Here is a 17,540-nt window from a genome sequence, read left to right as displayed (position 1 = left end):
TTAACTAGTGCCTTATATAGTTTTAGCAAGACTTCCCTATTTTTATACTCCATTCCCTTTGAAATAAAGGCCAACATTCCATTTGCCTTACCAATTACCTGCTGAACTTGTATGCTAGCTTTTTGGGATTTATGAAAGAGGACCCCCAAATCCCTCTGTGTTGCAGCTTTCTTCAGTCTTTCTCCATTTAAATAATATTTAGCTCCTCTATTCTTCCTGCCAAAGTGCATAACCTCACACTTTCCCACATTATACTCCATCTGCCACGTTTTTGCTCACTCACTTTACCTGCCTATATCCCTATGAAGACTCTTTGTGTCATCCTCACCACTTGCCTTCCCATCTATTTTTGTGCCATCTGCAAACTTGGCGATAGCACATTCATTTCCCTAATCCAAGTCACTAATATAAATTGTAAATAATTGTGACCTCAGCACTGATCCCTGTGGCATTCCACTAGTTACGGGTTGCCATCCTGAAAATGCCCCCCTTATCCCAACTTTCTGTCTTATATTAGTTAGCCAGTCTTCTATCCATGCTAATATATTACCCCCAACACCATGGGCTCTTATTAAGTACCCTTATGAATGGTACCTTATCGAACGCCTTTTGGAAACCCAAATATATTACCTCTACTGGTTCCCCTTTATCTGTCTTGCTTGTTACTTCCTCAAAGATTTCCAATAAATTGTCGGGCATGATTTCCCCTTCATGAAACCATGCTGACTTTGCTTGATTAGATTGTGCGTTTCTAAATGCTCTGCTATTACATCCTTCATAATAGACTGCAACATTTTCCCAATGACAGATGTTAAGCTAACTGGCCCATAGTTACCTGTTTTTTGTCTCCCTCCCTTTTTGAATAAGGGTGTTACACTGGCAGTTTTCCAATCCTCTGGGACTTTTCCAGAATGTAAGGACTCTTGGAAAATTATTACCAGTGCATCTACTATCTCTGCAGCTATTTCCTTTAATATCCTAGGATGCAACCCATCCAGTCCAGGTGACTTATTGGTCTTTAGCCCCATTAGTTTCCCTTGTACTTTTTCTCTAGTGATAGTTATTGTATTTATTTCACCCCTCCCCCTTTTGCTTCATGATTATTGAGGATTTTTGGAATGTTACAGTATCTTCTGCGATGAAGACTGATGCAAAGTATTAATTCAACTCCTCTGCCATTTCCTGGTCCCCCATTATTACTTCCCCAACCTCATTCTCTAAGGGGCCACATTGACTTTGATCTCTCCCTTCCTTTTTATATATTTAAAGAAACTCTTACTGTCCATTTTTATATTACTTGCTAGTTTACCCTCAAAGTTTATTTTCTTCCTCTTTATTATTTTTTTGGTCATCTTCTGTTGGTTTTTAAAACTTTCCCAATCCTCTGGTTTACCACTAATCTTTGCCACATTGTAGTTTTTTCTTTCACTTTGATACTATCTTGGTTACTTAACTTCCTTGGTTAACCATGGTTGGTTTACGCCCTTCTTACAATCCTTCTTCCTCTCTGGGATATATCTTTGTTGTGAGTCATGGACTATTTTCTTAAATGCGGGCCATTGTTCATCAACCGGCTTTTCTGCTAAACTCCTTTCCCAGTCCAATCCAGCCAATTTTCCCCCATTCCTTTGTAATTACCCTTATTTAAGTTTAGCACAGATGTTTCTGAACTAAGTTTCTCATTTTCAGCCTGAATGCTAAATTCCACCATGTTATGGTCGCTGTTTCCTTGAGGATCTTTTACTCTGAGATCATTTATTAAACCTGTCTCATTACACATTGCTAAATACAAAATAGCTTGATCCCATGTTGGATCTACCACATATTGTTCTAGGAAACTGTCCCGAGGACACTCTACAGATTCTTGCTCATGGCTACCTCTGCCAATTTGATTTTCCCAATCTACATGGAGATTAAAGTAACCCATGATTAATATACTGCCCTTTTTACATGCCCTCATTATTTTCTGATTTATTCTCTGTCCGACAGCATAGCTACTGTTAGGAGGCCTATAGACTACTGCCCACCAGTATCGCCTTCTCCTTGTTATTTCTTACCTCCACCCATATGGATTCCACGTCTTCCGATCCAAGATCATTTCTTGCTATCTTACTTATTCCATCTCGTACTAACAAAGCTACCCCACCACCCTTTCCTTCCTACTTGTCCTTTCAAAAAGTCATATATCCCTGAATATTTCGTTCCCAGCTTTGACCTCCTTGTAACTTTGTCTCAGCAATGGCTATAAGGTCATACCCATTAACCTCTATTTGTGCCGTTAATTAATTTATTTTGTTCCAAATACTAAGTGCATTTAAATAAAGAGCCATTAATTGTGCCTTTTTACCATTTTTTCCTCCTTTGCTCCTATTTGCTGCTGTTTTTTTTGTTTATGTTATGACTGTCCCTTCCTGTCACACTCCGGGTATCATTACCTAAAAGTAGCTGCACTGCAATACAGCCATACCCTTTTGCCTTGTAAGCCAACTTATCCCCTCTCCAGGACCTCCCCCCACCACCCCCCCCAACCCCCCAGCTCCCCACCCTCTATTTAGGTTAAAGTCCTCTCTACAGCCCTACTTATTCGATTCACCAGGACACTGGTCCCAACATGGTTCAAGTGAAGCCCATCCCACCAGAACAGCTCCCTTCTACCCCAGTACTCATGCCAGTGCCACATGATCTGAAACCCATTCCTCCCACACCAATCTTTGAGCCACAAATTTAACTCCTTGACTTTATTTGCCTGTGGTTCAGGCAGTAATCCCGAGATTATTACCTTGGAGGTTCTGCTTTTTAATTTAGCTCCTAACTGTTTCAAATTATTCCAGCAGAACCTCCTTTCTAGTCCTTGGTACCAACTTGGACGATGACAATTGGATCCCTCCCCTCCTACTCCAAGTTCCTCTCCAGCCCTGAGGACATGTCCTTAACTCTGGCCCTGGGCAGGCAACACAACCTTCGGGACTCACGCTCCTGGCTGCAGAGAACAGTTTCTATCCCCCTAATTAAACTGTCCCCTACCACTCGTACCTTCCTATTTCCTCCCCCTACTTGAATGGCCGCCTGTACCATACTGCCGTGGTCAGTTTATTCATCCTCCCTGCAGTCCCTACTCTTGTCCACACAGCTTGCAAGAACCTCATAATTGTTGGACAGTTTCAGGGTTTGAGGCTCCTTGAGCACTGCACCCTGGGTCCCCCAATCTGCCTCACCTGCAGTCCTATCCCTGCAACTTTGGGTTAATTCTGCTAGGCAATAAAGGCTGCTTGTTTTTGTTCCAGGAAGTCACATATTTCGGCATCATTTTAATCAAACCAGTCTAGATGACGGCAATGCTCAAACGCACTGGTCTGCACACAAGTTTAGCACAGCTAACTTTATTTGATCTCGCTCTCCTGGAATTGATTTGGATGTGTGAAGATTTCCAGATTAGTCATGAGCTGCACTTGGAATTCCTCTCTTCAATTGGGCTGTTTTAGGGCTGAGATATTGAAGTTCTTTCTCTTGGACATTTGGGCCTTGTGATGTCTTGGTGCTAGGTAGATGTTCATCACCGAACAAGTCAATGATCTGCCCAGCATGCATGAGTGAATGCTATAGACATCACTTAGATCTTTGACCCAAATAATGAAATAATACAGGGGGTATCAGTGCTTTGATCTAGGGTGACTCCATGTGGTTTTGTACTTGTGTTTGTTATTATGAGGCCATGTTGAACACACTTTGTTAGCAGGAGGACAGCATTTGCATTGGCTTTCCCATCCCGTTTTCCCCAATGGTTCTGCATCAGATATAGGCGTCACAATGAACCCTGACATTAAAGTTTCCAGAGGCATGATCTTTCTCCTGTTAGTATGGCAGTGAGGATTTCATCAATGTCAGAAGAGAACTTTTCCTTAACTCTTATCGGAGTCAAGGGTTGGGGGGTACATACTGATGATGGCGCGTATTGGTTATGGCAGAGTTGGAGGTGAAATATCATGATTCTTTCATTTATACAACTGGGGAGTTGTGGCAGTGCATCCAGATGGCAAAAACAACTTGGTGGACATTCCCTTTGTTATTTAACCACTGCTGCCTCCCACCTTATCACGGACCTTTCCCTTTGTTCTTTTTTCCTCCTCTCCTCCTTTCTCTGTACCTGTAATTGTTTCTACCTTCCAGTTCTGATGAAAGGCCATTAACCGTAAGCTTGAACTTTTGTTTCTCTCTCTCCACTGATTACTCCTGACCAGCTGAGCATTTCCAGCATTTTCTATTTTTAGTTCAGGACGTGGAACTCTTCTCATTGGAAAAGAGTAGACTGAGAGAAATATGATTAAGATGTTCAAAATAATAAAGTTTAGGGATGTAGCAGATGAGTTGGGGTTGTCTGCATTGGGAGAAGATAGAAGAGACCTGAGTTTTAAGCTGAAAAATGTAAAATAAAGTAGGATGTAAGGAAACGTTGCTCGAGGAGTAGCTGGCTATTGGAATGCTTCCCAAAGGAAGTTGTGGAGGTAACACCATCTTCATGGCAAATTGGACAAATGTCTTAGAGGAACTTGTAATAGAAACATAAAAAATAGGAGCAGGATTACGGCATTCAATCCTATGAGCCTGCTCCACCATTCAGTATGATCATGACTGATCCTCTCTCTCAACACCGTACTCCCGCTTTCTCCCCATACCCTTTGATGCCTTTAGAGTCCTTTAGAAACCTATCTATTTCCTTCTTAAATATAATCAGTGACTTGGTCTTCACAGCCTTTGGTGGTAGAAAATTCCATACATTCACCACCTTGTGATTGAAGAAGTTTCTCCTCATCTCAGTCCTAAATGGTCTATCATCCCTGCATCCAGCCTGTCCATCCCTGTCAGAATTTTATATGTTTCAATGAGGTCTCCTCTTATTCTTCTAAGCTCCAGTGAATACAGGCCTAGTTGGCCCAATCTCCCCTCATATGACAATCCTGCCACCCCAGGAATCAGTCTGGTAAACCTTCGCTGCACTCCCTCTATGACAAGTATATCCTTTCTTAAGTAAGGAGACTAAAACTGCACACAATATTCAAGGAAAGTGTGGTTTCATCAAAGCCCTGAAGAGTTGAAGTAAGACATCCTTGCTCCTGTTCTCAAGTCCTCTCGCAACAAAGGCCAACATACCATTTGCCTTCTTAACTGCTTGCTGCATCTGCAAGCTTGCTTTCAGTGATTGGTGTACAGGCAGGGATGGAGGGTCCGAGATGGGTGTTGTTGTCGATGAGTTGTTGGAGCTTGTGTTCCTTAGCACTTGAGAGAAAGAGAAAAAGTTTCTTGTTGAGGCGTAGGATGACATGTATCAACAGATGTGTGTGCTCTCAGAGGCTGCAGTTCATGGATGAAGCTGTGATCAGAATGCTGAATTTTGCAGCCTGCTCCATATATAGACAGGCTCCACCACTAGTCCTCAATTTTCCAATCTTTGGCTCTTTTTAAGTCATTTAGCAGCATGCCATTCAAGCAGTGGTTGTTGCGTTGTTTGCAAACCCATCACACCTCCGATGTCTGAATAACCAGCAACTGAATGAAAGTGCTCTTTATTTTCCCCAAATAACAGAATTCTTCAGAGGCATAATTGGTGTCAGGCTTGTAGCATTTTGAGCTGCCATCACAATGCAGGCATATTGATAAACTGCTAGGACTGCCACTATGGTCATCAAAATAAAATTCAGTTCAGTTCAATACTTCAGAAAGCAGAAATTACATATTTCTCTTGAGGCAATCGACATTGCCTCCAGACAGACTGACCAAAATAGCATTGACTCCTAGGTGGGCAAAAGTTATCCTCTAAAAGCATGACTTCAGACAATGCCAATAATTATAGCTGTTTGAGAAGAGTGCCAGTGCAGAGAAGTATATGCAACTGTACACACCATGAATCTGCGTACAGGCAGATTAGACTCTTGGGATGCTGCCTTCTCCTAAGTATGCGAAACACAAGTGCCAGGCAATGACCATCTCCAACAAGAGAGAATCCAACCATCACCCCTTGATGTTCAATAGCATTACTATCACTGAATCCCCCACTGTCAACATCCTGGGGGTTATCATTGACCAGAAACTGAACTGGACTTGCCATATAGATACTGTGGCTACAAGAGCAGGTCAGAGGCTAGGAATAGTGCGACGGGTAACCCACCACCTGACTCCCCAATGCCTGTCCACCACAAGGCACAAGTCAGGAGTGCGATGGATGAGTGCAGCTCCCACAACAGTCAAGAAGCTTGACACCTTCCAGGACAAAGCAGCCCACTTGATTGGCACCACATTCACAAACGTTCAGTCCCATCACCACCGACATTCAGTCCCATCACTGTAGCAGCAATGTGTACCATCTACAAGATGCACTGCAGGAACTCACCAAGGCTCCTTCGACAGCACCTTCCAAACCCATGACCACTACATCAAGAAGGACAAGGTCAGCCGAGAGATGGGAACAGGACCACCTGGAAGTTCCCCTCCAAGTCACTCACCATCCTGACTTGGAAGTATATCACTGCTCCTTCACTGTTGCTGGGTCAAAATCCTGGAACTCCCTTCCTAACAGCACTGTGGGTGTGCCCACACCACATGGACTGCATCAGACCACCTTCTCAAGGTCAAGTAGGGATGGGCAATAAATGCTGGCCAAGCCAGAGAAGCCCACGTCCACAATTATTAACTGTAAGCATCTTAAAGCAGCATTTGACTTATTTGCACCAATACAGTTTAGCAAAAACCTAGCATCACCTATATGTAGTGAGGCAAAAGCAACACAAAACAGTGGGAGGACAAGGACAACCAACCACAACCAGGCAATAGTGGCATGAATCTGCCTGCAGGCTACAAGGCTCTTGGATGCTGCCTTCTCCTAAGTACCCAATCCACCTGAAACATCAGCACCATACCTGTGGCCAAATTCACCCATGTCTATGTTAACCAATTACTATATCTCAACTCCTATGGATCCTATTCCTTCTGAATGCTGAAACATTATCCAAGCACACTCTGGGTATCTGATGAGCGTGTTGAAGCAAATAATGTAATGGTGTTCACGAGGCAACAGTAGTGTATTGGGAAAGGAAAGGGACTGAGGGCTCTGGCGAGGATTTGGATATGGGAGTCGGATTAATTAAAAATGGCCTTTTCCTGTTACTAAAAATTAATTTGTTTTGTCATGTTTTTTGAGAGAACAGTTTAAGTTTTTTATTTAGAAGATGAATAGTGAAGCATTGATCAGTGTTGCACTAAAAATGATTTCCTTATGAAGATTGCAGACCGCTGTCGAGATCCAGTGACCTGAAAGCATTGTCTGTTATCACAGAAGTTCAACTATCCAAGGAACCAGAGCCAATTATCAGTGACTTTCAGGTAGGATTTCTTGGCCTTTGCTCAGAAATGTATGTAATATCTAATCTACTTGATATAGGCTTGAATGATTAACAAAACAAATGTCTCTTAATAACATGTCCTTGTAGCTGTGTAAAAATTCCCTCATCTTGTAACAAAAAACTATTGCAATTGATTAGGATATAAAATTCATTGAGCTGCTGGAATTTGTTTATAAGCTATAATTATTTGGTTAAACATCAATTAAAAACATTGTGATTCAAGAGGTTACTTCAACAAATTGTAATTTTGAAACAGATATTGACTTTGTATTCTGTGATCTTATCATTTGTTTACACAGCTGGATACCACTTTGCTATCAGATTATTTGCCTGAGGTAATTCGTGTGGCCCGGAAGTTCATTCATATTTCAACACTACTCCAGGTACACTCACAGTTGCAAACGTGAACTGGTTGGGGTCAACACCTTGGATATGAATTATTCAGACTATTGAACTCATCTGCACAGTGCTATTGTCGCTGGACTAGTAAACAAGAGACCCAGGGTAATGCTCTGGGGATCTGGGTTCGAATCCTGCAGATGGTAGAATCTGAATTTAATAAAAATCTGAAGAAGTCTAATGATGACCATTGTTGTAAAAACCCATCTGGTGTCATTGTTGTAAAAACCCACTAATGTCCTTCCTTTAGGGCCCAGCCAGTGATGTCCACATCATTAAAAAAAACCTAAGTAAATACAATCACCTTACAGGCCAAGAAGTTCTAAATTCAGCTCCTAGTTAATTGTCCTTCATGTTTTTAGTCCAAGGAGAGGAGAAACCATCATACAGGATTATTGCTGCAGTTGAAACTTTCTGAAAAGCTGAGTGCATGAATGGCTGGATGTTCTGGAATGACATGTAAATGTATAAAGAATAGTGACTTGCTGGGATAACAAAGAGGTACTAACACATTCAGAAAACTACTCCTAATGTCTTGAGTAGCATTATTACTGAAATATTTAAATTTATGTAGCACAAGTTAAATCTGAAAAAAATAAACAAACAAACCTGCTGGTACTCTCCAGGTGTACACTTTGATTAATGTGCTGTATACTTTCATTAATGTAATTGTGTTTTGGACATCTGTTATTTAATAGGCTTTTTAATGGAGGAGGAGAGTTTAAACTAGATCCAAAGTTTTTACCATGGGGAAACACAGGTCACAGCATAAATGTAATTTCAACACTGAGCTAGTAATAAGGCAATGTAGTTATGAATACAAGGTCTTAGCCTGCCTTTGCTCAAAGTTGCCAGTAACTTCTCAGTCACCTGCATGTGGGAGTTTCTAGAAAGGAAATCAAAGAGCACTATTAAAAAAAATACATGAAGTCACCCAGCGGATTACTGCACTGACCCCTGGACAGCAATATCATGGCAGAGAGCTTATCAGTCACTAGATTGAATATTTTAGTAATTGATAAACTGTTAATAAAAAGTTAATCTTGGTTGCCTTCACTGTATCATTTTTTATCATTAACTTCCTTGTTCTTTCTTAAATCAATAGTACCAAAAGCTGTCTTTGGCCTGCATGTGTGAAGCGTGGGAAGACATTTTAATGCAAATGGACTTAAGATTGACAAAGTTTGTGTAGGTCAGCACTGGTGTAAATAATAATTCTACCTTAGCTGTGCAATATATGTCCATTTCATTTTGAAGGCATTTTTTCTTAATTCATTCACGGGATGTGGGATTTGCTGGCTGGGCCAGCATTTATTGCCCATCCCTAATTGCTCTTGAGAAAGTGGTGGTGAGCTGCCTTCTTTAACCGCTGCTGTCCATGTGGTGTAGCCACACCCACAGTTCTGTTAGAAATGGAGTTCTAGGATTTTGACCCAGCGACAGTGAAGGAGCAGTGATATATTTCCAAGTCAGGATGGTGAGTAACTTGGAGGGAAACTTCCAGGTGGTGCTGTTCCCATCTTTCTGCAGCCGTTGTCCTTCTCGATGTAGTGGTCATGGGTTTGGAAGATGCTGTTGAAGGAGTCTTGTTGAATTCCTGAAGTACATCTTGTAAATGGTACACACTGCTGCTATTGTGCATCGGTGGTGGAGGGAGTGAATGTTTGTGGATGTGGTGCCAATCAAGCGGGTAGCTTTGTCCTGGACAGTGTTAAGCTTCTTGAGTGCTGTGGGAGCTGCGCTCATCCAGGCAAGTGGGGAGTATTCCATCACACTCCTGACTTGTGCCTTGTAGATGGTGAACAGGTTTTGGGAAATCAGGAGGTGAGTTACTCATCGCAAGATTCCTAGGCTCTGACCTACTCTTGTAGCCACAGTATTTATATGGCTAGTCCAGTTCAGTTTCTGGTCAATGGTAACCCCCAGAATGATATTGGTGGGGGGATTCCGTGATAGTAATACCATTGAAAACATCAAGGGGCGATGGTTAGATTCTCTCTTGTTGGAGGTGGTCATTGCCTGACACTGTGTGGTGCAAATGTTACTTGCCTTGTCAGCCCAAGCCTGAATATTGTCCAGGTCTTTCTGCATTTGGACATGGACTTCTTCAGTATCTGAGGAATTGCGAATGTTGCTGAACATTGTGCAACCATTAGCGAACATCCCCACTTCTGACCTTATGATGGAAGGAAGGTCATTGATGAAGCCACTGAAGATGGTTGGGCTGAAGACATTACCCTGGGGGGCTCTTGCGATAATGTCCTGGACCTGAGGTAACTGACCTCCAACAACCACAACCATCTTTCTTTGTGCTAGGTATGACTCTAGCCAGCAGAGAGTTTTCCCTCTGATTCCCATTGACTCCAGTTTTGCTAGGGCTCCTTGATGCCACACTCAGTCAAATGCAGCCTTGATGCTAAGGGCAGTCACCTCACTTCACCTCTGGAGTTCAACTCTTTTGTCTATGTTTGAACCAAGGCTGTAATGAGGTCAGGAGCTGAGTGGCCCTGGCGGAACCCAAACTGGGCGTCAGTGAGCTGGTTATTGCTAAGTGCGTTCTGCTTGATAGCACTGTTGATGACCTCTCCTATTACTTTACTGATAGTCAAGAATGGACTGATGGGGCGGTAATTGGCCAGGTTGGATTTGTTCTGCCTTTTGTGTACAGGACATACTTGACCAGTTTTCCACATAGCCAATTAGAGGTCAGTGTTGTAACTGCACTGGAACAGCTTGGCGAGGGTCACAAGTCTTTAGCACTATTGCCGGAAAATTGTCAGGTCCCATAGCCTTTGCAGAATCCACTGCCTTCAACTGTTTCTTGATATTACATGGAGTGAATCGAATTTGCTGAAGATTGGCACCTGTGATGCTGGGGATCTGTGGAAAAGGCCAAGATGGATCATCCACCCAGCACTTCTGGCTGAAGATTGTGGCAAATGCTTCCGCCTTATCTTTTGCATTGATGTGCTGGGCTCTTCCATCATTACGGATGGGGATACTTGTGGAGCCTCCTCCTCCAGTGAGTTGTTTAATTGCCCACCACATTCACGACTTCATGTGGCAGGACTACAGAGTTTAGACCTGATCCGTTGGTTGTGGGATTGCTTAGCTCTGTCTATCACTTGCTGCTTATGTTGTTTGGCATGCAAGTAGTCCTGTGTTATAGCTTCACCAGTTGACACCTCATTTTTAGGTATGCCTGGTGCTGCTCCTGGCATGCCCTCCTGCATTCTTCATTGACCCAGGGTTGATCCCCTGGCTTGATGGTAATGGTAGAGTGGGGGATATGCCAGGCCATGAGGTTACAGATTGTGTTTGAGTACAGTTCTGCTGCTGATGGTTCACAGCGCCTCACGGATGCCCAGTCCTGAGTTGCTAGACCTGTTGGAAATCTATCCCATTTAGCATGTTAATAGTGCGACACAACATGATGGAGGGTGCCCTCAATGTGAAGGCAGGACTTCATCTCCACAACGATTGTGCATTGGTCACTCCTATCAAAACTGTCATGGACAGATGCATCTGCGGCAGGCAGGTTGGTGAGGATGAAGTCAAGTATGTTTTTCCCTTTTGTTGATTCCGTCACCAATAGTCGCAGACCTAGTCTGGCAGTATGTCCTTAAGGACTCCGCCAGCTCGGTTAGTACTGGTGCTACCGAGCCACCCTTGGTGATGGACATTGAAGTTCCCCACCCAGAGTACATTGCCCCCTTACCATCCTCATTGCTTTCTCCAAGTGGTGTCCAACATGGAGGAGCACTGATTCATCAGCTGGGAGAGGGAGGTATGTGGCAATCAGCAGGAGGTTTCCTTGCCCATGTTTAACCTGATGCCATGAAACTTCATAGAGTTGATGTTGAGGACTCCCAAAGCAACTCTCTCCCGACTGTGTACCACTGTGCCACCACCTCTGCTGGATCTGTCCTGCCAGTGGGACAGGACATACCCAGGGATGGTGATGGTGGTGTCTGGGACATTTTCTGTAAGATATGATTATATGATTCCATGAGGAAGACTATGTCAGGCTATTGCTTGACTAGTCTGTGAGACAGCGCTCCCCAATTTTAGCACTAGCTCCCAGATATTAGTGAAGAGGACTTTGCAGGGTCGACAGGGCTGAATTTGCCGTTGTCATTTTTGGTGCCTAGGCCCATGCCAGGTGGTTCATCCGGTTTCATTCCTTAGGCATGTACTAGTAAACGTGAGTTGCATGGTTGCATGAAGGCTTGACAAAGGTAAATGGGGAACAGGTTTACTTTGGTTTGTAAAATACAATCTTGGGCCGTCTACCTGATAAAAGTTGCAAAGGTCTTGCCTTGTCAGATTCCTTAAACCCTGCTATCTACTTCAGCATCTGTTCCCAGCTTCTTCAGGTGCTGTGTACAACACTGAGTCTGGTCACCATCTGTTGCCAAGAATGGTATGCTGCTGTCTCTTGGGAACAGCCTCCTGAAGCATCAAATTTGGAACTCCTCCCTGTATGCACCTTGTTCAGCTGTATATTAATTTTGCCATGTACCAAACATTCACTTGGTGCTTTACTTCTTCATTTCTTGTTCTAAGATCCTATTTCATGCTTCCATATTGAACTTCTTTTCAGCCTGACATTTCCCCTCCTTTGTCAACCCTGCCCTTGGTTTTGGTGAAATGACAAACATTTTAAAAATGTTTTTTAGAACAGTACAAGGACTGATGCAGTAATTGTTCTCATGTAAAGTTTTTTCTAAATTAAATGCATACATCCTTTAAAAATTGACCCACTGACTTGATTTTCCAATCCTCTCTTTTCCCCTCTCATTGTTAATGACTCTGGTGTGGAATTTGGAGATTATTTAATTTTGCTTAGTCATTTCCATTGTTGTTTAATAACTTATGCTGCTGATGGAGTCTGTGGTGAGAGATTATGTATCACAAAATCTTAAATGCTGTATTTTTGTTTTTAGGAGAAAAGCACAAAAACTTCAGTACAGGAGGAGTTCATGGAACTACTAATGTGGGGTAAAGCTAGGTAGGTTTGTTGGGACAGTTTGCCTCAGGAACATATTAATAAAATCTGCGTATAATAGCATGTGAATGTTCATTATAATTTGGCTTCCAGCCACACTAATATTAAATATGAAATGAAAACAGATTGCAAACAATGTTTTAGTCTTGTTGCCAGGGAGAGGATTGGAGTCGGTAGCTGGGGAACAGAATTTGTGGAGGGGCGATACCAAAAACAAAGATTTCAGTCTTCCCTATATTTTAATTGGGGTTAATTTTTTCTCATCCAGGACTTAATGTCAGATAATTTAGCAACAGTGGAGGAGTCAAGAGAGGTGCTCGTGAGGTAGAGCTAGGTGTTGTCAGCATACATGTGAAAAGGCTGTACCTGCAGATGATTTTGTCGGGGGGGCAGTAAGTTGATGAGAAATATGGAGGCGGGTCAATGATAGAGCTTTGGGGGACACCAGAGCTAATGGTGTTCTGGCAGGAAGAGAGAGCATTCCAAGTGATACTTTGGCTAAGATTAGATAGACTAGAACGGAATCAGGTGAATCCTAGCCAGCTGGCGACAATGGAGAGGCATTGGAGCAGGATGATGTCAACAATATGAAAGCCTGCGTACAGGTCAAGAAGGGTGAGGAGGAATAGTTTATCTATATCACAGCTGCACAGGAAGCCATTTGTGAAACAAAAACAGAAAATGGTGGAAAAACTCAGCAGGCCTGACAGCATCTGTGGAAAGAGAAACAGAGTTGACATTTCAAGTCTATATGTCTTTTTTTCAGTCATTTGTGACTTTCTGTAATTTGTAACTTTGATAAGGGCCATTTTGGTACTGAGCAGGGTAGAAACCTGACTGGAAGGATTCAAACATGGAGTTCCAGGAAACATTGGGCACAGATTTTGGAGACAACTATATGTTCAAGGACTTTGGAGATGCGTGGAGATGAGGCAGTAGTTTTCAAGGACAGGATGGTCAAAGGTTGTGTTTTTGAGGAGAGGGGTAATGATGGCAGATTTAGAGGAGAGAGCAACAGCACTTGAAAAGAGAGAACGAGTAACAAAACTGGCGAACATGGGATTAGGAGGGGGAAGTTGGATGATCAGTGTTGAGGGAGCAAGAGATGGTTCTCATGGATAGGATGAGCTTGAAGAGTGCAAGAGTAGCGATAGGATAGAAACTAGGAAAAGATGCGTCTTCAGGACCAGGGCTAGGGGTATGTTAAAGGAAGTTTGGCCAGGTGGACTAGTGGAAGGGAGGGATGTGGCAGACACTTTTGATCAGGATGGCCTCGACCTTAGTGACAAAGATGTCTGTAAGCTCTGTGCACTTTTTGTTAGAAATGAGGGTGAAGAAGACAGGGGAGAGGTGTTCAAAAGGACTGTTTGCAGTTGGGAAATGAAGCTGAGGGTTAACTTTGCATTCCAAGGTGAGACTGCAATGGGAGCTGGACCTTACGATGCTTTAGGTGAACAGGTCTGGCAGCAGATGGTTAAACCAGTTGTTCACCATATCTTTTAAAGTTTGCTCCTTTCAAACTTAAGGGCATGGAGATAAGGGCTGTACTGGGGGAATGGCCAGGGTTAGAAAGAGTAATGGTTTTATTGGGAACTAGAGCATCAAGGGTGGAAGAGAGGGTGAGGTACAGCAAATCAGTAGCTGCAGAAATGTTGTGGCGAATGGAAGATGAAAGACTAGACAGTTGGGATTTTGAATGTGCAGTTGTGAATGAATTAGGGGATAGTTTTTTTGAGGGGCACATACAGAAGGAGGTCGGGTTGGAGCTTGGAAAGGGATGCGGGTGTAGATTGAAACAAGATGGTGGTCAGAGATCTCCTTATCTGTAATTGATCTGATGGGACTAGCAAGACTACGTAAGAAGGCAAGATCAAGGCGTGGCCATGAATATTGGTAGATGAGTTTACAGGGAGAGAGAGATTTAGGTATGATAAGATGTCAGTGAACTCAGAAGAGAGAGCATGATGGATTGAGATGGAGGTTTCCATGAGAACATTTTTTATCGTACCTGGGCGGACAGTAGAAAACAGCATTTTAGATGAGGGGTGAGAGGAGTGAACCAAGGTCTGCAGCCATTGCCTGATTTTGAAAACCCACCTGTGGTTGGGAGACACCTCTGCTCTTAGCTATTTATAACAAAATTCTAACTATGCCTCTGTACATGCATGTGTAATTTTGTGATAATAAGCAGTGAAAATCATATCTCTGTGACTTTAAACCATAATGATGCTTCTGGGCTGAGGATGCAAAATTGATTAACTTCTAGCTTGCAGTCAAACAGATTATATCATAACATATAGGGTAAAAATTGACAAGTAATCAACAATTTTACATTTCCTGGCTGTGACCTGTACATTTTGTTTTGTAGTCCGGAGTTGCAGTCTTTGTTAATGAACCAGCTAACAGTTAAGTTGAGTGTATTAAAAGGTGCAAATATAGAATGAAGAAATTTTCTTCATGGACTCCACCAGTGATTCGGAATTTGCCAATGTAACTGTCTATGATACGGATTTCACTTCTTCTCCCTAACTTAATGCTGTCCATTTGTGATTAATACAATTGGTTACATTTATGCATGAAGAAATCTTTCACTTTGTTTGAAACTAACAGGGTTTAAAGAAGCTTGGCCAGTCCATAGAATCATCATATTCTAGTATTCAGAAACTGGTTATCAGTCACTTACAAAGGTGGAGTATCATCCTTTCTGAATTAAGGGAGTGGGACTGTGTATATAGTTTGAGATTGTTTATTCGGCTAAATTAAATTTCCAAGCCTTTGTACCAGGGAATAGCTGCAACATATAATTTGTTTATATGACTTTGTGATTATGAGATATTTGTAAACATATATTTTGAATATGCTCTGTTTAATGCTGATGATATAACAAAGTTTGCAAACTCAAATGTTGGCTGTAGGTTTGTCAACTAAATGATATCTTAAGGAAAGATTTTTTTTAAATGGAGTGGAATGTAACAGTGAACAGTGCTGTTGCAGTCACACTATATAGGTTATTATCATTGTGAAGTGATTTCAGCTTTACTCCAAAACTGCACTTGTTGATCAGTTGTCCTTGCTTAGGGAATATTTTCCTTTGGGCTGTAACTCCACCAACCAAGCAGATATACTCCTGATCCCAACAGAATTTCCAGCCCAGGATCGTTTGCACAGTGAAGATGGGTTTTCCAGCCTCTACCGGGGAATAATTTTCGAATAACTAAAAAAAAATCAACAAAAAGTGGATTTAAAATCTAAGCTATTTCGTGTAAATCAGGTGACAAAGACCCAAATGGACTGAAGCAGACTGGAATAAGCCACCTGCTACAATTCCCCATGGTTTTGGCTATCCACTCAGTGCCGAACTATGGACACAGCCTGCATGTAAAGCGGCCAACCTACTTTGAATCAGTTATACTCTTGCAGTGCAATACAGCAACAAAATGAAGACCAGGAATTTGGCACATAAAAAAATCAGACCTCCAGGAGGGAGGATAATCAGATTCAGAGGTTTCAATAACAGTACCGAAGATTGTGTTAAAAGCTAATCATTAAACTGGAGGGAGCTATGTGTCAAGTTTTGACAACACTGCCAACTGAAACAAATTAAGAACTAAATGAAAGCAGTATTGTTTTGAATAGTCAATTTACAGCGCAGTTTTTTTATTGTTTCTATATGCAGTAGGATAAATTTTCTAATTGTCAAGCAACAGACATAAAGTGGCATAGCTGGATGGATAAACAAGATAAGATTGATTATGAATCTGAAAACATAGCTGCTTTGGGACTGTTGGGTATAGCTCTATTTGTCCCAATTAAATTTTATCTGTCCCAATCATTCACTGAAATGACATTTCTTAACTGCTCAGTTGGATTGATTACTTCATTACATGCCACGATTTCAGAGCCAAAGGAATTGCTGGGCTTTCAAATGAAATGTAAAACCAGTTGCTGCTCCAGCTTTTAATCAAATACGTATACTTCTCCAGGAATACTTTGATTTATGGAAGAAAGGCAGGCAAGTATGTTGACCCTCTATTTCAGGAACAATGTGAAAAACATTTGCTTCAATAGAGTTTTTTTTATTGATGTGGCCAACACTAGAAATAAGTATTTATTGCCTATCCCTGGTTAATTCTGGGATTGGAGTCACATATATAGCAATGCCAACTCCACTGTCTCATAAATCATGGAACAAATTTTTAAAAATCAAGAGATTTGATTTTTACAAAATGAGTTTTTTTTTCAAACCTAAACCAATATAGATTGATGGTTTATAAACCTCATTAGTGGTTTATGTAATTACTAACAAGTAGGAGATTTGAACCACTGCAGTTCATGTGGTGTAGGTACACCCACAGTGCTGGTAGGAATGGCATTCCATGATTTTGACTCAGCGACATTAAACAGCGGAACCACATTAGCAGTTCTACAGTCCTCTGACACCTCCCCCATGGCCAGAGAGGAATTAAAAATTTGGGTCAGAGCCTCTGAAATTTCCTCCCTTACCTCCCTCAGCATTCTGGGACACAAATCATCCGGACCTGGATATTTGTCCACTTGTAAGCCTGCCAACGCCTCCAATATCTTGTCACTCTCTATATCAATTTGCTTAAGAACCTCGCAGTCGCTTTCCCCGAGTTCAATACCTTCATCTTCATTCTCTTGGGTGAAGACAGATGTGAAGTATTCATTCAACACTCCAGCGCTGTCATCTGGCTCCACCCATAGATTTCCCCCTTGGT

General features: G+C 42.1%; 1 protein-coding gene across 1 annotated transcript in view; it reads left to right on the top strand.

Annotated features, from left to right (window-relative positions):
- LOC121275260 (anaphase-promoting complex subunit 4-like) overlaps positions 1 to 17,540 on the top strand; it is a 179,104-nt gene that overhangs the window by 105,653 nt on the left and 55,911 nt on the right. The window contains 7 exon segments of the mRNA XM_041182700.1: positions 7,281 to 7,374; positions 7,694 to 7,777; positions 8,899 to 8,985; positions 12,740 to 12,804; positions 15,170 to 15,218; positions 15,412 to 15,493; positions 16,073 to 16,179. Of these exon segments, the coding sequence (XP_041038634.1) occupies positions 7,281 to 7,374; positions 7,694 to 7,777; positions 8,899 to 8,985; positions 12,740 to 12,804; positions 15,170 to 15,218; positions 15,412 to 15,493; positions 16,073 to 16,179 (568 nt within the window).

The sequence above is a fragment of the Carcharodon carcharias genome, chromosome 1 (genome assembly GCF_017639515.1).
Source record: "Carcharodon carcharias isolate sCarCar2 chromosome 1, sCarCar2.pri, whole genome shotgun sequence".
Classification (NCBI taxonomy): Eukaryota; Metazoa; Chordata; class Chondrichthyes; order Lamniformes; family Lamnidae; genus Carcharodon; species Carcharodon carcharias.
The sequence above is the reverse complement of the archived record's forward strand: the minus strand, read 5'-3'. Positions and strand labels throughout refer to the sequence as shown.